At 34.8% G+C, this 25820-nt stretch overlaps 1 protein-coding gene and 1 long non-coding RNA gene across 2 annotated transcripts; one reads left to right on the forward strand and one right to left on the reverse strand.

Moving 5' to 3' along the window:
• Positions 1 to 6396: 6396 nt before the first annotated feature.
• LOC113709448 (dimethylnonatriene synthase-like) lies at positions 6397 to 9120 on the reverse strand. Its single transcript, XM_027232209.2, has 2 exons — positions 8169 to 9120; positions 6397 to 7243 (listed from the first exon to the last, which is right to left on the reverse strand). The coding sequence occupies exons 1-2, from the start codon at positions 9066 to 9068 to the stop codon at positions 6620 to 6622; spliced, it is 1524 nt and encodes a 507-aa protein (XP_027088010.1). The 5' UTR covers positions 9069 to 9120; the 3' UTR covers positions 6397 to 6619.
• A 6501-nt stretch (positions 9121 to 15621) lies between these two features.
• On the forward strand, positions 15622 to 16815 carry LOC113709507 (uncharacterized). The gene is made up of 2 exons (XR_003452724.2): positions 15622 to 16040; positions 16177 to 16815. It is a non-coding gene; the product is annotated as an uncharacterized lncRNA (long non-coding RNA).
• The last annotated feature ends 9005 nt before the right edge of the window (positions 16816 to 25820 follow it).

Genomic DNA, 25820 nt, shown 5'->3' on the forward strand with positions numbered 1-25820 from the left:
GGCAGAAAGGGAAGCAATAGTAAAGGGACATCACATCTCGAGAAATGATTGACAACAACTAAAAAAATAACATGTCTAAAGTTATTAGAAGTGAAGTCAATTTGGGGATTCTTATGGTTGATTGAGCTAATTAATGATCATGGATTGAAATTTGTCAAAAACAACCATTTTAAATAGTGCAGTAGTTTTGTAGTTTTGTTCAATTAATCTACTACCATTTTAAATACACTTTTATAGCTTGTTTATATATAATTCAGGTTGTGCTTCAGTAGTGTGATTTTTTTGGAACATATTCATGATTAAGTTCTTATAAATTGTAAATTCTACAAAGGACAGTAATTACATGACCAATAGTATGAATCACAAATACAACGTAAACGAAATTTTTAAGAAATCACAAGAGTCCTTACTTTTCATCTATGTCTCAAATTCATATATGATTAAATCGAAATATTAATTTATAGTAAAATATTATCAACGGTCTATAATCAAATCCTAAACAAACTTTTCACGAAATTAAACTTTATTATACTCCAAGCAATTTTTTTCAAGAAACAAGGAAAACAATTTGCCAGTGAAGATCCATGGCGGCCTATTCATCTTAAAGCACGGGGCCCCGTGGCTTTTGATCGAAGAAATCAGGGACTCTGTGTACGAATGAATAGGATTTTTGCAGACATGGGCATAAGGCTATCAATGGACCACCGGTTCCAAGTCCAGATCCGATCCATATTTCCAGATCCAAGATAGGCCATAGCCCAGTATACAAGGATCAGACCTGAATCGGTTTTACTTATATCATCAACAGCCATATATGTATTACATGTTCCGACCGTTTAAATACATTAACAAGTTCAGAGTTTGTATTCTAAACCTAACAATTGGGTATGGAAAGAGGTGGGAGGACACAAAAAAAAAAAAAAAAGTAAATTAAAACAGTTGTAAATTAAAAAGTCAATCTATTAAGTAGTACTGTTTTCAACAGTTTGCAGCATCAGCTTAGTTGATAACAATTTTGTACATAAACTTCTATTTCTTGCCATAAGCGCCTATAAACCGATTTATGATTAAATGCTCACTGGCTGATCATAAGTTACACATTTTGAGAAGCACATTATTCTAGATAATCATGAACATGTAAGGACTATGTCTAGGATATCAGCCTCATTAACATTGAGAAATTGGTGTTTAATCATGCCATTTCAATCTAAAGATTGACGTCCGTCTTCTAATGGTGCTGATGATGATGATTAAAAGTTTAACAACTGAATTCAAATACATAGAACCCTAGGGAACTTTTAGAACCTCTATTTTTTTTTTTTATTTTGCAGTGTGTTATTAACTAATCATATTTTTTTTTTCTATTGACACAATAGTTTCTATTCTATATTTACTCCTACTCTATATTGGGAGGGAGAGGGTGGGCCTAAATGGGTCAAGGGAGAACCTGGAAGGGACTAAACTATCATCGGAGCAAACGAGTGCCTTTGCACCCGCTTGTAAAATTTCTGAAAATCCTGAAAATGACTAAATGGGTCAAGGGAGAACCTGGAAGGGACTAAACTATCATCGGACCAAACGAGTGCCTTTGCACCCACTTGTAAAATTTCTGAAAATCCTGAAAATGAATGCAAGTTAAGGGATTCGATCCCTTAACCTGCACCCTAGTGGCCAACTACTTTAAAGATAGTTGGTTAATTAACTAATTATAGGTATCTAGCTTTTTTGTTACTTTGTTGTTTGTGTATGTATGCCTATTAGCTAGGCAGTTCTTGTTGAATGCCATGGGAGTTGGGATGTATTTTGAGGTTGTTTTAACCTCTGATTGAGTTTTGATTGATTAATTAAGATTTTTATGTATAAAGATTTAAAAAAACATACTTACATTGTTCTTAAGGAAGGCATGTAGGCCAAACAATCTAAAATTGTTCCTGTCAACTCCTTTTGTGATAAGTCCATGAAAAAAAGGATCGTCGATATGAGATACAGATAAAGTTGGATGTATCTAATTTTTCTTCTTTCGTCTAATGCAGATGAGACCGTTCGCATCACTGTCAAAGGAGATAGCACGGGCTCACTGATTATCTATCCAAAATACACCTTAAAAACACATCACGTACATTTTAAAAACAGCTATTAAAAAACACTAAAAATTAACAAGAAAAAACTCAAGGCAATCATCTTGAGGAATATCCTACAACAGGATCTGGGGATTCGCAATTTATGTTTCGTACAATTTCACACAAATTGAGCTCTGGTATAAATTAATAAGATTTTCGTATAAATCAGGTCAAGTTTAATGTAAATAAGTTAAATTCAATGTATGTTGATTTGTTATTATTTGGTGTAAATTAAGTACCGTTTGGTATAAGTTAATTATTATCATTTAGTGTAAATTAAAGATAATTTGATGTAAGTTGAAAGCAAATTATTAATTTACACCAACTTGTATGAAATGGAACTTGCGAGGCCCCATTTTCCCGACAACGTATCAGACAGAAGGTCATAACATAAAGTCAAATGAGTAAAGGCCAAAACTTAAGTACCTTAAATTGGATGCTATTTGCTGAAGAAGATAAAAGCTCAACTTGAAAATTACAAACTCAATTTGAAAAAGCCGTAATTAACAGAGAAGATGGAGGAAGATTCATGTAAATCTGTGGCCCAATTCTAATAACTTTAGTGAAGAATAGACGTGCCACAAGATTTCGTATCCATCGGGCCGACAAGTACAATTTATCCGTTCTCAATTTTTTAATGCTACAAAGTACAAACTCTTCTTCATCAGAGCATTTGTTGGTCAGTAACTGCCCAGCACTTTACTATCGAAGAATGAACTGATTATAACGCCGAACCACAAAAATCACAGAAGCACTAAAATCTCACAGGATCAGCCCAAGAACGATGTGTTAGGACATCATTGAGTCGTTTTAGTATTGCAATAGTAGGGTATTGAATCGATTAGTAGTGTGTTAGGACAGTAGTAGGTAGATCTAAAAAGTAAGAATTTGATTTAGGTGCACACCTTTAGGTACTAGATGAGTGAATTGGAAAAAATTAAATGAAAGTTGAGGAAGGGACTATATAGAACTCTAAGAAAATGTTATGTAAAATTAAATGGTTTCACGTCCCCCACTTATTTGTTATTAAAATAAAAGGGGGTATTGTTGGAGTAATTTAACAAAAAAAATTACAATTATTATTCAATGATTTTCAATTGCAAATTTGATAACAAAAATGAGAAACCTTTCTAATGTTATTTTCATAATAATTTGACCGTTATACATGGCATTACAAGCAATAGTATTTTCAAACTAAAATTTTGTATTGTCATTAGATTTAATGTCAATTGTCAAGGTTGTACTCATATAATATTCTACCTATAAATAAATGTTCAAACAACAGATATCTTACATTATTGTCACACCTATATTTCTTACTCTTGATAAGGAGATTCTTCTACTATATTCTACTAATACTAAACTAGTTTTAGATATGTTATATGTACTAGTGTTAAAGGCACACCGAGTATGTGTGCAATTTAGAGATAATTATTATTTTTATAAATTCACAAATTTTATTTTTGCACAAATAAATTTTAAAAGAATTTTTCATTAACAAACTTCAATTTATAAGTAATTTTCCTTCAATTAAAAAATAGATAATTTGGTAGCTGGAATATTTAGTGTAGTTACGAGCAGCGATGTTGGCAAATGTGATCAAGTAATTAGGACAAAAAATTAGTTTTTCTAAGGGGTAAAATTGAAAGTTCATAAAAATGACAGAAAATCTTTATACCAACTATCACTACTCTCCCTTTATATATAGTATAAATTTCATTTGAAGTAAAAACAGTATTGTGTTAAGTTTTTGTCTAACCTATTGGTATATTAGGATAAACGGCAATCAAAAACAAGTTAGAAGCGAAATGCTAAAACCTATTGCATCGGATAATACTTCATATGCACTAATTATCTTAAAAAGAGCAATCTAATTTGTGCTTCAATCCATTGATAAGGTGTTAATTGTTAGTAATTTTATTATTAATTTTTCCCTTTGTCCTTGCCAAATATTGTTTTAATTATTAATATTTACTTATATTTGGTATTTGGACTCAATTTCAGGGAGTGGAGCAGAAAACTACAAAAAAGGAGGGACTTTTTGGAGACAATTGAGACTTCAAACAAGCCACAGAACTAGCCCACATGGTGCCACAGACGGATTGCATTTCTTTTTGCTGATTAGAAAAGCTACTGACTAGGAGTTTTCTTATAAAGAGGAAACTAAAGACAAGGACTTCAGCAGACCTCCAACTCTTTGGCCCTTTGACTCTCAATTGCGTGGGGATCACTAGGAGATAGCATTAGTTATTTCCTTTTGGCTTTGAAAAGAAAAAAAAGGTACAGAGGCCAGGGACATCTCTTAAGCAAGAGTTTTAGTTTCTTTTCTTCTACTTGGCATGCGTGCCTTCTGTTCGATGTAATTCCATACTAGAAAAATAGCTTTTACCTCTTGCTTTCTAGTGACAAACGCGATGCTTTTATAGTCAATTAATTTGTGTGGAGATTTATTTATGCGGCGTGCCTAAGCCTTTCATCTAGTCAAGGATCAACTCGACGGCGCAGTCCCAAATATCTGTGAGATCTAATTAGTTTTCACGCGTTTCTTAATTTGTTAATATTTGCAAGTTACCTATTTGAATTTCCATGGGATTATTTTGTTAATTGGATGTCAAGGGCCCGATGTTCAATGTGACTTATTAATCTCCTGTCAAATTAGTCAATTAAATCCGTAATTGTTTGATTGATTAATATTAGTGGCAACTGACGTGTTTACACACTAGGAGAACGTGCAATCTAATTTAAATAACCCTCGTAGCGTGTTATTGGGGTTAGGTTTTTCTAGATCTTAATGGAATTGGGAAATTAATTCCTACGGTCGTACCTAGGAGTATTTTCTGGTTAGGAGTAATCAATGGTCGTACCTTGGTTATCAATAAATTGAGGAAAAATTGATCGTTAGAGTTCGTCGGCGATTATAACTAGCCTATTAATCATGATCGAGTAAGTGGACTGTGTCTGAATAGTTGTATCCTTGGCTAGAATTTATCTAGTCTTGATTTAATTCTTGCTATATTCGTGCTAGTTAATTAATTATTTTTAGTTGAATTGCTTAATTGTTTTTAGTTTCATTCTGATAAAATCCCCCTTTACCAATTGGAATTTCAAGAGACAAATATCCCCAGTCCTTGAGGAGACAACCCTGCTTGCCACTGTCTACTATTTAGTAGTTTTTGTCAATTAATTAATTCTGGTATATCGGGTTAAGCAAACGCTTCGGGAACAGGGTGAATCAAGTAACCTATTGCACACCTAGAGTCCCTGCTCCAGTACCTAGGATTAATTATTGACTGCTTTTAGTGGTAATTAGGTTCTATTTTTATTATTGCACAGGCTCGACACCTGTCATCCATGCAGTAAAACTTTTATGGTACAACAATTTTTTATTTTTTTCATGCAATGTTGTGGTAAGATAATTTAACTCATTTTCTAATTGAATTTAATTTGAGATGTATTCATATTCACTTAATTATATTTAGCCCAAAACCAATGCCAACTCGTACATTTTTAGAATATATATAAAAAAAATTAATATATGTGTGCATGAAGCTCAATTGAATTCGATTAACTTTGACGAGCTTTCGAGTTTCATATATTAAAGTCGAACTCGACTCGTCAAGTAGCTTGAACTACTCGAATTCGAGCTTAAACTTGACCAATGAAAAGTTTTAGAACTTTGACAGAGCAAACTCATGAGCTACTTAATTAACCTCGACACCCCTAGTTTTACTTAAATTGGGTGTCTCTGTTCAATCTGTTTCGTTAGATTCTTGAAGTTGCATAGGAATTGGGTTCATAGTTAGCATTGCCTTATTGAAACATGTGTTAGTAGTATGAAGTCAAGAAGTCAGATTTGTTTTGTCTTTTTTACAGGCCTGGTGCGAACCAATCATAAAGTTGGTCATTGCACAAGGTTAGTTTTGTTCCTTCTCTGGTCCAGTAAGTTGCGCCAACTCTGCTTTCGTGAATGTTATCTTTTGTTCTCGAGAACTTGAAAAGACTTGTGGCTCTAATTGAGGGCCTCCTTGTTTGTTCATCAAATTTTTGAGATGCTATATTTAATTCCGTTGCGTACCTATTTTCTTTGCTAACAAAAGAGCCAGTTTTTCCCCCTCTCTCTGCAGTCTTCAATATTTCCATGTCAATTCTTCCACACGTCATAATTGCGATATTTTGACTTTTTTTATTTAGCAAAAAAAATATATTGTGACTTCTCTTTTATTTCACAATATAGAATTCACCAAAAGCAATTTCAAGAAAGAAAAGAAAACCAGCATGATTGTGACTTTTGTATTATTTCACAATAGAAATCACCAAAAGGAGTATCGTCTCTTCAAAGTTTCCTTAGTTCAAATATACTGTCCCAACTCCCAAGCTCTCACCTAAATTGAGCTAAGTGATCAAAAGGGCATGATACAATTGGAGAGGGGAGATTAAGTTTAACCTTTGATTGATGCAGAGTAGGAATATATTTCAATTTTGCCTTAAATCAATACTTGCTAATAGAGATTGACCGGCAAACGTGGTTCTGGGATCATAGCAAGTGGAATCCTTGGATGAGTTGTGAGTCCGTAGTGTTCTTCCATGCAAATTTCCTCTGGTTTCATGCCATGAGGCAATTTCCAGTTGAATCCATGCAACAAGTTTGCCAACATTGATCGAATAAGTTTGATTCCAAGGTTATAGCCTGGGCACATCCTCCGACCTGAGCCAAAGGGCAGTAGCACAAAGTTTTGTCCCTTCATGTCAATATCCTTCTCCAAAAACCTCTCTGGAATGAATTCTTCAGGAGAATCCCAATACTTTGAGTTCCTCCCTATACTCCATGTGTTTATAAACACCGTTGTTCCTTTAGCAATGTTATAACCAGCTACAGTGCAATCCTCGGGGGCATAACGGGGCGAAAGTAGCGTTGCCAGTGGATGTAACCTAAAAGTTTCCTTTATGATCGCCTCTAGAAAAGGCAGTTTTGAGAAATCAGCCTCTTCCACCCACTTGTCTTTCCCTATCAATCTGTCAAGCTCTTCGGTTGCCTTTCGAATGAGACGTGGATGTTTGAGAAGTTCATTCAATGCCCATTCTACCGTAAGGGCTGAGGTTTCGGTACCACCAACCAGCAAGTCCTGGCCATGATCAAATAATGGTAAAGTTTGTCCTGCCATGATTAAATATTGGTGAAGTATCATGATTTACAACAAATTGGAAGGAAAAAAACTGTTGGATCCTAGATCCAAAGCTAGGCTTATATATGTGAATAATTGTGTATTGCAAACTGTCAAATTAGATTAAATTCAATTAAGTAATTCATTTTAATTTAGATTTTAATGTATTTCATAAGATATTGGCTATGTACAGAGACTTATGAATAATTTCTATTTGTATGATGGATCAAAATAGAAATACTAAAAGATAATAGAAAAGTTATTTATATTATAGTTATAATCCCCGGATCACATACATTTTTATGTCGTATACTTTGGCATTGCAAAATAGTTCTTATATCTCAGATACCAGAGAGAAATTGAAGAACCCTCTTTAAGGATAAACCAATACATGTTGATTTGAAAGGCCAGCCAAAGATTTAAAGGATTCAAATAGCAATGAATCAATATGAATCTAGTTAATAGTTTTTTTTCAGAGATTAGTTTTATAAATGTTATGCGTCTATATCATAGTTGTATTCAAAAATCTCATATTGGAATCTTGGAAAATTCAACAAAGCCCATTTAATCAGAAGGATGAAAGAAGACAGTTATCCTTTTTTTTTTGTGAGGGTGAAGACAGTTATCTTTAATAGAACGTTCTGGTCAGCAACACATTGGTAAAGTTAGTCCTCAACATGACATATTGGTAAAGTTAGTGCCTCTATGATCAAATATTGTAATACTATTAATCTAGAAAGGAAATAAAAAACTCTTAATTAGAAAAAAGGAGACAGTTATCTTTAATGGCACATTATACTAAGCAAGACTGCTGGCTTTGAGATTCAGTAACTTAAAGAGGCAAAGAGACCTAGGAATTTGATTAAACAATGAGAAGAAAGAGCACCTGAATTAGCCCTTTTATCTGATCTCTGGTGAGTTTAACCTGGAGATCTGGATCTTCAGCGTATTGCAATAGAATGTCAACCATGTCCTTAGGGATAAAATCTTTCTCTGTTTTCCTCCTGGCCTGGTGATCATCAAGCACATGGTTGTGGAATCTATCAAATTTCTTGTGAAGTTCTTTCATTTGCTTTACATAACCTTGGAGGTCAAATCTGTCGAGCCATGGTATCCAATCCCCAATATTGAACACACCACTCAGCAAACACCAAGTATCTATCATCTCTTGGAATTCTTCAAAGGTAGGTAGAGATCTCTCCCCTTCAGATTGCGCAAAGTACTTGTTACTCAAGACCATCTGGCTTGCAGTGGAGAGGGTAAGACGTGTTAGATGATCTCTCATAACTACTGGCTTTCCTGAGAGAGCATACAATCTAGAAATGAAAGCACGCCTTTCTTCAATGCGTATGCTCTCGAAGGAGTCAAGTCGCTTTGGATTAAATATTTGGGTAAGATAAAGTTTACGAGCTTGTCGCCAGAATGGACCATAAGGTGCCCATGTCAAATCGGAGCAGTTATAGCTAGCGTGTTTGCCAGCATCAGTTGTTGGCCGAGAAGCGAAGATGTTGTCATGTGTTTGCAAGAATTCTTTTGCCATTTCAGGGGATGAAGCTACTACAACAGGGCTGGAACCAAATTTTAGTTGCATGATTTTTCCATATTTCTGGGACAGCAAGTGTAAGGATTGATGTGGGATTGAACCTAGGAGTTTCAAGTTGCCAACAATAGGCCATGGTTTTGGTCCTGGTGGATGATTTAGCTTTAGGCGTTTGCGAGTGGATACTTTTGAGAGAAAAGCCAATGCAACAACCCATGCCAAGGCTAAGAGCAGCCAAGTCTCCATCAGGGCTGAAATAAGTTAGTATGGCAATGAACTCCAGTGGGTGTTTGAATGCCGAACTCCAGCGGGGGCTTTATGCACACGGTCATGATTGATAAGGTTAATCTGTGCCACATGCATTAATTGGCTTTGAATTGATTCTTCGGATAATTTCGAAAACCTTCCCTAAGGTGTTTGTGAATATCGCTTGGAACTTCTAAACTTTTGAAAATCTCATTAACCTCCCCAAAATAAATTATTTTGTAACATGTCCAATGACTAGGATAGGAATGGCAATGAACGGAGTCAAACTCAAATACAGAATGTATTCAAGCTAGAGCTCGATGAGCTTGAAGACATTACTTGAGCTCAAACTCAGTTTGAGCTCATCAACTTTGAAGGTCAAGTTCGGCTCATGTGAAAGATAAAGGTGCTCAAGAAGCAAATTAAGATCAAATTCCAGCTTGAGTGGTAAGACAATTTTTTCTAAAAATATAGGTTTTTAGGTAATTTAACAATTACCTAGATGCTTGAATTCGATTCAATAATTGACTCGAATATCAGTCAAACTCGAGTTCGAGTAGAGCTTTGACTAAATTCCTTGCGAGTAACTCGATTCATCTACCACCCCTAACTAGGAGCAAAGTAAGATTAAATGATTCATTTAAGTAAAATGAGCATATTTTTATTTCAAAATTGCCCTTTCAGTTGTCTTGTTCCTTCCTTATCCAAAATCCTTATTAGTATTAATAAAAGATTTAAAATCCAAGAAAATTTTGTGTAGTGTTTGTTATTGTAATGCAACTAAATATAACAATATATAACAACTATTAAGCAAATTATTGTTGAAATCGGAACGGACACTTATGTTGCTCGAAATGCATATGAAGAGAGTTGAGATGAAAAGAATTGAAACATTGATGAACATATTCTAAAATATAAAGTCAAGAAATAGAGAAAACTAGATTGGTCACTAGTGGTTCTAATTGCAAGGCCAGAACCAGAAATTTTTGAGAGCCAAAACTAAGAAAAAAAATTGAGAGCGGAGGAAAAAAACCCAAAAACAGGCTCTACTTCGATAGTGAAAGTACAACCTCTTCCAATAATATGAAGGCAGTGAAATTAATGCGGGGAATGTGGTTGGTAAACTGGCATAAAAGAATTACACTAAAAAATATAAGCTCCTGAATTGGGACTAATATATGCGACATTTTCATTAAAACAGGCCAAAATTCAAAAAAAAAAAAAAAAGCAAAAGAAGAAAATCATGCCAATTCTTTTGGTTGGAAAGTATTTTTCCAGAATAAACCTATAGCATTGAGGGTAAAAATATTGGTGACTTGTGATGTTGACTTCAAATGAGAGAGGTAAGTGATATTTTTAGAAGTTTAAGAATACTACATAATTATCAAAAACCCCAACAGATGTTCCTAAAAATATCACTCATTGCTGTAGCTCAGAAACCACGAATTGTCTTTGAACTTATAATTTCCACAGCAGCCGTGTCCTCTTCAAGTTCAATAGGTCAAGATTATCTCATGGGTATGCCCATCAAATCATTTTTTTCCCATTAACACACTTTGCTACAAGCCTCTAAATATTTTCCAAACATCCCAGCTTTTCAATTTTATTATGGAGCAAGTCCCCCAAATAGTCATTCAAGTTTTTTACTAATTCATATTTGATCCTTCATCTTAAGAATGGGACATAATGGCCGTCCAACGAAATTTTTTAGGCTTAATTGGTCCCTATGTGACGGAACTGGTAAGAAAATTCAAATCTCATCACCACTTTGATCCAACTTTTTCTTGGCTGCTATGCCAGATAAGAACCAATTTGGTCTAAAAAATTTTGTTGAAGGATCATTCTATCTCATTTTTAAGTTGAAGGACCAAATGTGAATTAGTTAAAAAAGTTGAAGGACTATTTGGAAAATTTGCTCTTTATTATATTATGTCACTTCTTGCCAGACACAGACATGTCTTTTGTCAAAGTCTTGAAGTCGTAGGGAAGTGAAAAATCATTGATGCGTGCAGCATTATAACACGTCTTGCCGGACATTGACATGTCTTTTGTCAAAGTATGGGATAATTTTATGAACCTTCCTTAACATTTTTCATAATTGCAAGCAATGATGGAGCCAAGGGGGGCAGAGGGGGCCATGGCCCCCCCTAAGTTTTGAAAAATTTAATTCATAATATGTAAATATATGTATAAGTCAAAGTTGGCCCCCCCTAATTTTTTATAATTTTAGTTTATATTATGAGAGTTTATATATATATGTATATATATCTGTGTGTGTGTGTGTGAATTACCACCTTTTGATTTAATTTTTTCTTCAAAAAAAAGTTATTTTTTTTATTGTACTAATTATTTAACATTCAAAAAATTATATAATTTGATGATCCATAGTAAATTTACCCAATTTGATGTATTATAATAAAAGACTTTATTCATAATTATCAATGGGCTACAATAAAAATAATTACTTTATTGGGCCATATACAAATATACACCTTAGCCTAATTGATAAAAAAATTTAAAATTAGTGATCTATTCTCTTGTTGACTCATATACAAATATACAAATAATTACTTGAAGGCTTGGTGAAGACAAGAAATTGAGTGATATATCCTGTTATTGGCAGATTGATGATATTTGTTCTCACTCTTTCTGTATCAATTGCAACTATAGAATGTACATTTTCAATTGTGAATATAATCAAAACAAAACTCTAAAACAAGATAAAAGATAATTTCTTGAATGATTGTCTAACAATGTATATAAAAAAAGGATGATCAAAATTTAACACTGATTCAATTATAGATGAATTTAGTTCTATGAAAGAATGTAAAACTCAATTTACTTTTAAAAAAAGAGGTTGAAATTTCAAGGTATGCTAACATAACTTTTATCTTTTATTAATTGAAAATAGTTATATTATATTGTATAGTTATATTTTTATTTTTGCACAAATGACATATTGAAGCATCTTCTCATAATGTACAATTTGGGTAGTTTGTTATGTTATAAGATATTTAATCAAAGGTTATTTTTTGTCCTAATTTTTGTTATGAATACCCTGCATATTTATGTAATAGACATACCTTTATAATTAAAATTAAAATTTGATATTTTAAGATATCATATATTTAAATAGATGAAAATTATTTTGAACATAACATATTAAGATAATTTTGTTCAGAAAAATTTTGGCCCCCCTCCCAAGGAAAAAATCCTGGCTCCGTTTTATAGTCTATAGAATGGACATTTTCAATTACGAAAATAATCAAAATAAAGCTCCAAAACAAGATAAAAGATCATTTCTTTAATGATTGCCTAACAATGTACATAAAAAAAGGAAGTTGTTCGAAAATTTAGCATTGATTCAATTAGAGATGAATTACGTTCTATGAAAGAACTTAAAACTCAATTTATTTTTAATAAAAGAGGATGGAATTTCAAGGTATATTAACATAACTTTTATCTTTTTTTAATTGAAAATACTTATATTTATGTTACATAGTCATATTTTTGTTTTTGCACAGGTAACATATTGGAGCATCTTCTCATAATGTGCAACTTAAGTGGTTTGTGATGTTATAAGATATTTAATCAAATGTTATTTCTTATCTTAATTTTAGTTATAACTATGCTACATATTTATGAAATAGACATAGCTTTATAATTAAAATTAATATTTGATATTTTAAGATGTCATATATTTAAATAAATAAAAATTAGTTTGAACATAACATATTAAGATAATTTTGTTCGAAAAAATTTTGGCCCCCCCAAGGGAAAAATCCTGGCTCCGTCACTGTTTGCAAGAGCTCTCTTTAATTTTAAAAATTACATATCACTCCTTATTTTTATTGTTTATATAATAATATAAGTCCAACAAACTAGATTTTTTCTCAAAAATCCTAAATTACCCTTTAATACAAAAGTAAAAAAGAAAAATACAGTATACTCGATCCTTTTCTTTCACACTCTGCACAAATCCACCATCCCAATTCATAACAACCACCTAAGTAAAAACTCTAGTTCCAAATCAAAGCAACTATCCAAAGGATCATCAATGCTTGCCACAGAAAAAAAATATAGGGTAAATTTTTCATCTTTGATCCTCCAACCTGTTTCAATCATTAATTTCATTATTTTTTTTCTCTATGACTCCGAGTCTTTTCATTTCAATTGAACTATTAATTTTACAATTTCAATTTGGTAATATCTATAAAACTGAAGAAAAAAAGAGAGGATATGACAGTATAATAATTAGAAAAGAGAAGAGTGGAGCTAGCCAAGACATAGATAAATATGATTTTTTTTTTTTGGTTTTACAAATATATTGTATTATACTGTAAATTATCTATTAAGTGAAGGTCATTATAAGTACTTTATTCTGTCAAGGGAGGTAAGCATAATTATTTAAAATTGAGGAGAGCAGAGTAAAATTATCAAAATCTCAAGGGAGGTTTTTTAAAATTATCCCGTCAAAGTATTGAAGTTGTAGGAATTAAAAAATTGTTGATGCCGTACAGCACTATCACACTTCTTGCTAGACACAGACATGCCGTTTGTCAAAATATAGAAGAAGTAGGAATCTGAAAAATCGTAGATGACGTGCAGCATTATCACACCTTAATTTTTTTTTTTGGTCAAAATGATCACACCTTAATTCGAGAGGGTTGTTTCAAGCTTGCTAAGCACTAGTGCTGCAATTGCGTTTAGATTGTTATTTTTTTAAAATTTTTGTAAAAAAATATATTATAATAATTTGATATATATAAAATAATAAAATAATTAAAAAATGTGTTCAAGAAAAATGTAAAAATTTTCTCTTAAAAAACCTACAATCCAAATATTGAGATTCCAGGGGAATTGAACGCTGGAAAAAAAAAACAATTGAAATCCATGCCGTCTTGCCTAGCGTTATTCTTGCTTCCCTTTCCATTATTGAAGTCTTGATTATTTCTTTTCCTTCCATCAATTTTGGAGGAATTTCACATTCCACTTTTGGCAAATTTGGTAATTTATATCACTCAATTTGGCAAATTTCTTCGTAACAGTGCTAGTCAAGTTAGGACTAAGTTTAAGAAAATGGAAAAAATCATATGGGGATAAAAATGAAATGGCAAAAACTTTGACACTCATTTAAGGGTAAAAATATATACACTATTAGTGTATATAAGATTAATCAAAATACTTATAAGAATACTGGACAAACATTCTTTAAAAGCATTTGTTATAAACAAATTGTGGAACCAAAAATTTGGTTATATTTCGTGAAATCATGGGTAATTTACACCTCTAAGATCAATTACAACCCTAAAAACTATTTAATGTATTCATGAATCAACATATCATATCAAGAGGCACATTATTTGTTCTGAAGCATATATACATAACAATACTTGTTTTTTGGGGTAAGTATACATACTAATACTTGTAACTCTAACGTACACCAAGTGCAGTTCCAAAATAATACTAGATTTGTAAGAAAATAAACCTAAAGCATCAATTAAAGTACAAGGAAAATCTAAATTTTGGAATCGCAAGACCAATCACCATAGGCACTACTAATTGACTTGTTAATAGGCACATTTGTCAGTTCTTGATTATGCATTCTTAATCTGGTCCGCAAAAAACACAAAGGAGATCAGTATTCTTACTCAAAAAATAAATTTCTGCCTTCAAGCATAAATGAATGCAGGAATCTAAACACACATGCAAAAATTGAAGTTTAAATACCAAAGCAGAAGGAGCATCAGAAGCGACTTTTTGCCTTAAAACGCCCAGCATAGTAGACTTTGATCTGCTAAAGCTATTTTAGACAAAATATAAAGTACCCAAATTCATATATTTCAATCTTAAGAAGACGAATTCAGAAAAAAAAATCAAAATTATGAACAAGCAAAAGCAGCAAGCAAAGTAAATAAACAAACAAGCAAAACGATTGCGATCTGCGGAGGAAATCTAGAAATAAAAAAAAGCATTCTCGTTTAAATTCCAAAGCATGAATATGACAAGAAAAGCTTGAACAAGTGAGTCAAAAAAAAAAATTCCAAAGGGCTATTTAATTTCCTTTTATTTCTCTTAAGTTTATCATACTCCTACTTCGGGCAGTTCATAATGAGGAAAAAGCATGAATATGACAAGAAAAGCTTGGACAAGTGAGTGTAGATAGAAATAACTTCATTTTTCTGTAAAAGATAAAAAATATGCTGCATCTAATGTTCAAGAATGAAACCACAACCCACAAAAGAACAAATAAGTCACAAGGCATCAACTTTGCCTCTAGAAGTTCGCAATCTTAGCGCTAATCAACTACATGGGACGGCTACTTGCAACCATGCATCTGGTGGTAATGGCAATCTTCCAAATATGTCTTTATTCCCTCTTTCAATGGATCGCAAAATATCCTCCAAGTGATTGAATCTGACAAGTTGTTCTCCGCCACTTGCCCTTCTTGACATGTGGTCATCATCTGGCCATCACAATCAACTGATGATGATGATGACTGTTCACAAACTTGCACTTCAAAGGGCTGTTCCGAATTTTCAAGATTTTCGCATATATGTTCTGAATTCTCCATTCCATCAATGGTCGAATTGAACCAATGTTTTTCAGTATAGGATGAAGGAGCTTCTTCTTGGATGACTGATCCCAAATAATCACCATTTCAACACGTCATTGACTGTACACCATCATCCAGCAATAAACTTGTATATGTTTGTAGCAGTCTTGTATCTCCATCATAGTCACAATTAACCAAATTAGGCAATTCCATAGGTCCGCTTGCCTGAGTTGTTACTAGCGAGCTTTCGGCCTCATTCATTGGAGGCCAAGGATTGTTACATGACTTCTTACTCGCTTGTGAACTTTTTTGTTCAAGATTCATCTTTCTCTTGCCCTGGACAACTTCACGGCATCCACGATTTCCAACCTCCTTTTCTTTCGCAACCTTTCATTTCTTTGCAGATTCTGACTTTGGTATACTTACAATCATCCTTTATTATTCTACAAGAACATAATCAGTATTATGACTGCTTTTTAACCCATTCAATGATGCACCATCCAGCGAATACTCATACATTATCTAATGCATTAAACACTACTATTAATGCAGATTTCTGGCACCCTCTTGGCCCCCTATACCTGCATTTTACTGAGAAGCTCCTGGAATCATTTGTTCTCACAAAGTGTGACACAATTGCTGCTTGTATTACGGAAAGGATCCGCAAATGGCATATTGGCAGGCACTACACTTACGAAGTTAGCGCCATGAAGAGGGATAACCCTATGCAATTCCTCCCTGGTATTCGTAGGATTGATCATATGGGTGAATTACCCAATCTGCAGGTATTTTTGTTGTCAACTCCTCAATCAAAGCACTAAGGGGAACTAAAGTTCCTATCGAGTGGCACGAGCTGGTTTTGGGACACGGATTTGTCCCTTGGTTTAGTTTTATTTTATGGTTGCTGTGCAAACGAAGATTAAACACCAAAGGTAGATTGAAAGCATGGGTCTCTAGTATTTGTGCCCTTTGTATTAATGCTGATGAAACTATGGAATGCTAAATAACTGCTGCTGTTTGGTGGCTCTGTAGACAATGGAAATCTGATTCTTTTGCACCATACTTAGACTAGTAGGAATGCTATCTATTGGAGGTATAATATCTCCAGTTTGAAAAGAAAAGGTTGTAAGATAAAGTCAAACCTCCCACCATTTGACCATGAATATGTCAAAGTAAAATTCCAAATCGTTAGTTGACATTCTAGTTAGATTTTCACAATTTTGTTTTGAATTATACTATTCTTAGGGAGACAAGTTTTAAGATAGTGTTAAAGTTTACTTTTTTTTTTTTTTTTTTCCGAAACGATAGAAATTTTATATCATCACAAAACTATACAATTTTGGAGCAAGGGCTCCTATCTTTACAAAAGTGCATTTAGCACTATGGAGTGGCGTAGTTCCATTCCATGTCACAAAAATTCAAAAGAGCACTTTTGCTCAAACTGTAGCATAGGCTATCAGTATCCTCATTCAAACTCACAAAAGAGCACATTCGAAACCATAAGGTCATTTTCTGGATATCCTCCATAATAGTAGCTATCTCTATGCTACCACCTTTCCCGGTTTGAAATTGGTTCGTCATCTTCCTGTTCTCAAACTGACAAGTTGTCAGCCTGTGCAATAATAAAAACCTGCTCAACTAAAGTTAATTTCTGTAGATAGTGGTAAGCAGGGTCGAATCCACAGGGATTGGGTGTAACTGTTTGTTTTCAAACCCACAGTAACAAAGGGGATGTTTTTGTGCAGAAGATGACAATCAAAGAAATTTAAATAAAATCTAAGAAACTATTAAAAATTAAATAACAAGTTACTAAAGTCAAATGAATGATAACTAATGATCTAGCCAAGAAATAACTTCAGCAACGGTTCACCTAATTGATCATCGATGCAAAGCCAATTCCAATGATTTACTAATAAATAGGTTATAACTGCCAAACAAGTGATGACAGTCAACCCCTGCTTACTATGTCGGTGATCAAGGTACGTCCGTTAATCACTGCTCTAATTAGGAAATAATCCTAGGTACGCCCATAGGATTTAATTTCCCAATTGCCTTACGTATTAGAGGAGCCCTATTCTAACCAAATAACGCACTACCAGGGTTATTTCAGGTTAGCCCGCGTATCCCCCTGACACAAACCTAATCGTGCCAGTTGCCACTATTTCAAGGCAATTGAATAATTACGGATTTAAATGCCCTAATTGACAATAGATTACCAAATTAACTAATTATCCGGATCCAAGACAATTAATTAATTAAATAACCATAAGCATAGCAATCAAGGAATATGCGAATATCAATAAATAAAAGAAAAAGATTAAATTAAATCGATCTCACAATTTTTAGGCGACCCAAAGCATTCGTTGTTTCTTGACTAGAGTGAGGAAATTAGTTCATATTTGATGAACAAAATCTACAAGAAATTGAAGAGAAAGCAGCGGCCATTGTCTTTTGAAATTGGGAAAACTCAATTCGTCCAAAGTAGTGATACGAAGAAGGATTCGGAATTGACATACGTAGAAGGAAAAGAAATTACCAAGAACCAAAGAAAAGTCAAAGAGCAAAAAGCAAAGAAAAAAGAATCATCCAATGCATTCACGAAGGAAGCAACAATTACTAAAAGTCTCCACTACCCAAAACTAAAAAGGAAAAGTCAAAGGCTAATCTAAAAGTCAAAAGCTAAAAAGTCAAAGGCTAATCTAAAGTACTCCTACTAGTTCTCTACTCTATTTCTTCTTTCTATCTAATGCCTGGCCACCGTGCGACGGCTCCCGCCCCCGAGAGAAAGAAGAAGTTCTAGTCCTTCGTTCCTTTTCCTCTTTTATGTTGTCATCCGTAAATTACCAAAAAGGGTCGCGTCTTCTTATTCCAAAAATGCCCCTGGATCCCTATTACTCGAGCTCTTTCCTGATGATTGCTAAATTGGCACTTGTTATGGTGTTTTCGATCAAATCCCTGAAATAAATGCAAATTGCCAAAAGTGAGTAGAATCTAACAATTAATCCACATCAAGTCAGGTAATAGGGGAAATTAATAATAAAATAAATGATAAAATTACAACCTATCAATTCCCCCCACACCTAAATCATGCTTGCCTTCAAGCATGAGAACAGCAAACAAGTACCAATATTTGACAATGGTCATTGCTCCGTCTACCATATTGCCAAGATACCAAAAAAAACATATATCAAGCATCAGTGATCAATACCCAAGAAACATCACCCCGGTTAGTTTCTAAACCAGAAATTCCTTCAATTCTAGGTTAACCAATCTAAGAAAAAGGAATGGCACACAAAATTTATCAGCATATGGTCCAGTTATTAACCAAATTCTCAACATTAAATCCACAAATCGGCAAGCTGACTTTTATCACACACTAACACAACTTTCACTTTTTTTTTTCATTATTTATTTATCTATTATTTTTTTTCTTTTTTTTTCAATAGCACAAAAGACTTAGTCTCTAGCCATCGGAGCCTTTTGACGCGAACTCCAACATTTGCCAGATGAAGGAGCTCGGTTACTTAGCTCCTATCGCTATACGACCACGTACTCATAGAAATTACTACTTTTTGACTCGAGAATCGACACTTTAGGTGAAGATCCCCGGTTACTCAGTAGTACCAAATAGCGGAGTACAGTCAACTTTATTTCATAATCAGATAACACAATATCTCACAATATCACAAAGAAAAAGTAGCTAGCCTCATTTTTTCCAAACATGGAGAACTAAAGTTAATCACTGGACCAATTCACATGAAAATGCCAACAATCATTCCCAGTACCTAGGAAAGTTAACCAAAAATTATAAGAGTAAAACAATCACCGATATTCACCAAAGCGATGTTCTTGGACTCAACTACATTAACTTGATGCACTTTTAGTATTAAAACTTGGCAATAGCAGAATTAGAGTCAACAAACCAACATCAAGTCTTGGCATGCACTTACGAGCTAATCACTAAAAAGAAAGAAAGAAAATGAACGAGAGGTGGACAAATAATAAACTAAAAATAAAGAAAAAAAACATCTAAAAACAAAAAAAAATCTAAAAACTCAAAATTAAAGACACTAGCACCATAACTGCTCTTCCCCCCCCACCTAAATCCTACATTATCCTCAATGGAGGTAATAAAGTAATTAAAACGAAGAGAACAATGAAACTTCCCTGTTGAATGGCTAAGGGATAGGAGGGAATAGTGGAGTGAAACCGATATGATAGAAGTATGCGGCCAAGTTCTGAGACATCTCAACTCAATTCAACCAGCAAATGCAAAACTCTGTCCACCCAAAATCTCAACAAATTCTTCAATTGGACAAGAACAACTTAGTCACAGATGCCCAGCGGTCAATTAGGTAGCCAATCACAGAGGAGTAATAAATTATATGCAAACTACCACAACCAGTACCACTGGAGCACGCACAGGTAATCAACAAATCAACCAGTCAATACAAACTACTGAGAAATCCCAACCAACACCAAACAATACTAGCATTTAGAGGAAACCAAAATGGCAATCAATTTGCACATAACTCCCAAATAATTCCCAAATAACAGATGGGAAATCAAACAAATCAACCCCACCAGTGCAGTATAGGGCAACCAAGTAAGAAAAGGGTAACAACAATTAACGAACGATATTTTAGAAATTGATGTCCCAGAGGATTAATTAACGGCAGGAAAAATACAATACCTCCACCTGTCAAAATTAGACAGATGGTGAGAGCTGGTGGAGCGTGGTTGACACTACGCGTGAGGGAGATGGAGGGCTGGCGGCACATGGTGGTGGCCGTCTGTGGGCTACGAGCATCGGTTGCGGCATGGTGAGAGAGCAAGGGAACGAGGAAGGGTGGCGGCGCGCGCTCACGAGCTGGCTATGACGGGGAACTCGACTGCGTGCGAGGGAAAAGAGAGGCGGATGTGTGGAGCAGCGTACAGCGGCGGCGGCCTGGAGTGCAATGAGCAGCGCGCGAGAGAGTGGGGCTACAGCTGTGCGCGTCGTCGATGGTGCGGTGGAGAAGGAGAGCAAGAGAGGAAGAGAAAGGCGCGCGAGGCTAGGAAGGAGAGGAGAGCGGCGGCAGTTGCTTGTGGGTTTTGGCCAAAAGAAAGTGAAACAAGGGAGAAGAAGGAAAGAAAAAGGAAGAAAGAAAGAAAAAGAAAGAAAGAAAAGGAAAAAGAAAAAGAAATAGTTTTTTTAAAATTTTTAAAATTTTTAGTTTTTTTTAATTTAAAATTGTTTTAATTTTTTTGTTATTATTATTAATAAAATTTATTTTTGAAATTCAAAATTAGAAATTAACAGGAAATTGAAAATTTTTCTCGAGTCTTGAATACTTACCTTTCCCGCGAACGTGACGCGGGCACGTCAAGAAGGCACGGAATGAGGAGCTTTCCAAGTTACTTGACGCGGGCACGTCATGAGGACAAGAACCCCTTCGACGAATCTGACCATGAGCTCTTCATGGGACTTGACGCGGACACGTCAAGGGGATCGAAACCCTTTTGACAAATCTGACCATGAGCTCTTCATGGGACTCGACGCGGGCACGTCAAGGGAATCGAAACCCTTTTTACTAAGCACCAAGAAATCGCACTGTGTCACGCGCCCAGTTGACGCAGGGGCGTCATGTCAACGGGATGCCTATGAATCATCAAAAACGAAAATTGAAACAAAAAATCAGTCAAATCCAAGGAAAACATATTTAAACTAACAAACAAAACCGAACAAGCAACTAAAAGAAATTGGGTTGCCTCCCAATGAGTGCCTTTCTTTAATGTCTTTGGTTAGACATTGTCATGTTTGTTCAGGGAGGATAAAATCTTGTGGCTCGTTTCAGTGCTTCATTCTCTATGTAATCCTGATAACCCTCGTAAGTAGAGTAATCCTTGAGTACACGAGCTACGGTCTTCCATGGACTAATAGATAGCGCCAAACAAATCAACAATGATCTGAATTCTCCACTCACTCCTCCATCACACGCATTTATCGGTTCAAGATATTTTGCCATCGCCACTCTTAACTTATTCCTGTCATGAAATTTAAAATTTTCTGGTATAATAAAATCAATCTCAATAATAGGAGTTGAAGAATATGAGTCAGGAAAATATTGATTAAGGAATGGAGAAGATGTCACCGTATTTGGAGATTGTACACTGGATTCATTCACTTGGACGAATTGATTTTGGGGTCTCATTTCTTGCACTTCACCTTCCCTTTCAACTGCATCTTTAAATCCGTTTTCTTGAAACTCTTGCAGTTCCATATCATTTGGCCGGATAATTGCACTCTCATCTTCTTCAAGGTTGATGTTGGTCTGTGAGGGCAATTTTTCACTCATGTGAGAAGCTAATTGCGTTATCTTGGATATCAATAGATGCACTTGATCCGCTAGGTTACTAATGCTCGCTTGTGTCTCCTAATGAAATCGATATGTATTAGTAGCGAATAATTCAATCATTTCCTGAAAAGACATACCTGACATGGATGATAGTTGTTGAGACTCTTGCTGTTGAAAACCCATTGGCCTGGTCGCATAATTAAAATTGGAATCATCCCCCATCCTTGATCATACCCGTTTGAATAAGGGTCATACCACGTTTGATATTGAGGTGAAAAATCTCCAAAAGTATCAATTGGAGCATTTAGGTTATCTTGAAATGCGGGGCATATGTCGGTTGAATAACCTGAAGCAAAATAAGTTCCACAATTTGCAACAGCTAATTGATCATTATGAAAAACACGAGTCTCATAACCCCATTCAGGAATAAAGTCCAGTCTATCATCAAAATACGGAATGTTAGAAGCCATAAACTATATAAAAAAAGAGAAAAATAAATAAAAAAATGAAAACAAGATGAACTCAAAAAGAAACAAATTAATCAGGCACCAATCCCCGGCAACGGTGCCAAAAATTGACAGGTTATCAGCCAGTGCAATAATAAAAACTTGCTCAACTAAAGTTAATTTCTGTAGATAGTGGTAAGCAGGGTCGAATTCACAAGTATTGGGTGTAACTGTTTCTTTTCAAATCCACAGTAACAAAGGGGGTGTTTTTGTGTAGAAGATGACAATCAAAGAAATTCAAATAAAATCTAAGAAACTATTAAAAATTAAATAACAAATTACTAAAGTCAAATGAATGATAACTAATGATCTAGCCAAGAAATAACTTCAGCAACGGTTCACCTAATTGATCATCGATGCAAAGTCAATTCCAATTATTTACTAATAAATAGGTTATAACTGCCAAACAAGCGATGACAGTCAACCCCTCCTTACTGTGTCGGTGATCAAAGTACGCCCGTTAATCACTACTCTAATTGAAAAATAATCTTATGTACGCCCGTAGGATTTAATTTTCCAATTGCCTTACGTATTAGAGCAGCCCTATTCTAATCAAATAACGCACTATCAGGGTTATTTCAGGTTAGCCCGCGTATCCCCCTGACACAAACCTAATCATGCCAGTTGCCACTATTTCAAGGCAATTAAACAATTACGGATTTAAATGCCCTAATTGACAATAGATTACTAAATTAACTAATTATCCGAATCCAAGATAATCAATTAATTAAATAACCATAAGCATAGCAATCAAGGATTATGCGAATATTAATAAATAAAAGAAAAAAATTAAATTAAATCGATCTCACAATTTTTAGGCGACCCAAACATCCGTTGTTTCTTGACTAGAGTGAGGAAATTAGTTTATATTTGATGAACAAAATCTACAGAAAATTGAAGAGAAAGCAACGGCCATTGTCCTTTGAAATTGGGAAAACTCAATTCGTCCGAAGTAGTGATACGAAGAAGGATTCAGAATTGACATACGTAGAAGGAAAAGAAATTACTAAGAACCAAAGAAAAGTCAAAAAGCAAAAAGCAAAGAAAAAAGAATCATCCAATGCATTCACGAAGGAAGCAACAACTACTAAAAGTCTCCACTACCAAAAGCTAGAAAGGAAAAGTCAAAGGCTAATCTAAAGTACTCCTACCAATTCTCTACTCTATTTCTTCTTTCTATCTAATGCCTGGCCACCGTGCAGCAGCTCCCCCCCCCCCCCCCGCGAGAGGAAGAAGAAGTTCCAGCCCTTCGTTCCTTTTCCTCTTTTATGCTGTCTTCCGTAATTTATAAAAAAAGGTCGTGTCTTCTTGTTCCAAAAATGCCCCTGGATGCCTGCTACTCGAGCTCTTTCCTGATGATTGCTAAATTGGCACTTGTTATGGTGTTTTCGATCAAATCCCTGAAATAAATGCAAATTGCCAAAAGTGAGTAGAATCTAACAATTAATCCATATCAAGTCAGGTAATAGGGGAAATTAATAATAAAATAAATGATAAAATTGCAACGTATCACAAACCGTATATTGATTTTCTCCCATCCTTTCCCTGCTGCCTTGATCATGTATAATCTCACTGCCTCTGCCATGTCTTGGTCTTTGTTTCTTGTCAGTCTCTCTCTTAATGACCAAGCTGCCATCCCTTGGTTTGCAGCATTCAGTGCTGTGATGCCAATACCAAAAGATTTGGCTTCCTTCTAGTGTTGGACTGCAAGCTTCAGAATTACAGTCTCAACATCTATTTGTTCCATTTGTTCATTTCCAAATTGCCTTCTTGTTTCTGTTGTACTCTTTCTCTGTTTGTGTTGATTTGCTTTGATAGGTTGCAATTTGATAGTTAATTTGATAGTTAATTTTTCCTATTACTTAACCCAATGTGAATTAATTATTAGATTCTACTCACTTTTCGTAATTTACATTTATTTCAGGGAGTAGAACAAAAATGTCACAATAAAGGCCAATTTGACAGTTATCGAGAAAGAGTTCACATAGCAGGCAATCGAGGGCATTTCTGGAATAAGGAGATACAAGTCTTTTTTGGTAATTCGCAGATGGCAGCATTAAAAGGGGGAACGAAGGGCTGAAGTGGGGGTCTTCTTCTTCCTCTCCGGAAGGGGAGCCGCCGCACATTGGAGAGCTTTCCGTCTTGTAGCTTAGCCGCAGTTGTTGACTTTTTTCTTAGTTCTTGTTAGCTAGTTTCTTTCTTACGTATGAAGATTGCTGAGGAGCTTAGCTTGCGATTTTCCTTTTGAAGCTTTTGATTAGGACTTCCCTGCGCATGTCAGGAGCAAATAGGAATAGCTTTGACTTTTCTTCCCCTTTAGTTCTTGCGAATTGAATTCTCCAAATATCCGTGACAATGGCCGCGGCTCTCTTTACAATTTCTTGTGGGCTTTGTTCATCAGCAATGAGCATAGGTTGCAATTTGATAGTTAATTTTATTATTAATTTTTCCTATTACTTAACCCAATGTGAATTAATTATTAGATTCTACTCACTTTTCGTAATTTACATTTATTTCAGGGAGTAGAACAAAAATGTCACAATAAAGGCCAATTTGACAGTTATCGAGAAAGAGTTCACATAGCAGGCAATCGAGGGCATTTCTGGAATAAGGAGATACAAGTCTTTTTTGGTAATTCGCAGATGGCAGCATTAAAAGGAGGAACGCAGGGCTGAAGTGGAGAGCTTCTTATTCCTCCGGAGTCCTCTCCGCAAGGGAGGGCGCCGCACAGAGCCGCCGCACAGCAGGGAGCTGGCTTCCCTCTTAGTTTTTCCATTTTTATAGTTTAGCTTTTCCTTTGACCGTTTGGTCTCCTTCGTCTTGTAGTGGAGAGCTTTTGACTTTTCCTTGGAATCTTTTGTGGCTACCTCCTACGTGAGTCAGGAGCACTGAAGACTAAATCATCCATTGTTACTTTACTTTGCTTTATTCCTTCGAGTGAATTGCATTTCCCAATTTCGGAGTTGATGGCCGCGACTCTTGTTTCAATTTTGTGTGGATTTTGTTCATCAAATATGAACTAATCTCCTCATTCTAGTCAGGAAACGACGGATGCTTTGGGTTACCTAAAAATTGTGAGATCGATTTAATTTAATCTTTCCCTTTTATTTGTTGGTATTCGCATATTTCCTGATTGCTAAGCTTATGGTTATTTAATTAATTGGTTGTCTTGGATCCGGATAATTAATTGATTTGGTAATCTATTGTCAATTAGGGCATTAAATCCGTAATTGTTTAATTGCTCTAAAATAGTGACAACTGGCATGATTAGGTTTGTGTCAGGGGAATACGCGGGCTAATCTAAAATAACCCTGATAGTGCGTTATTTGATTAGAATAGGGCTCCTCTAATA

This window comes from Coffea arabica, chromosome 9e (assembly GCF_036785885.1).
Source record: "Coffea arabica cultivar ET-39 chromosome 9e, Coffea Arabica ET-39 HiFi, whole genome shotgun sequence".
NCBI lineage: Eukaryota > Viridiplantae > Streptophyta > Magnoliopsida > Gentianales > Rubiaceae > Coffea > Coffea arabica.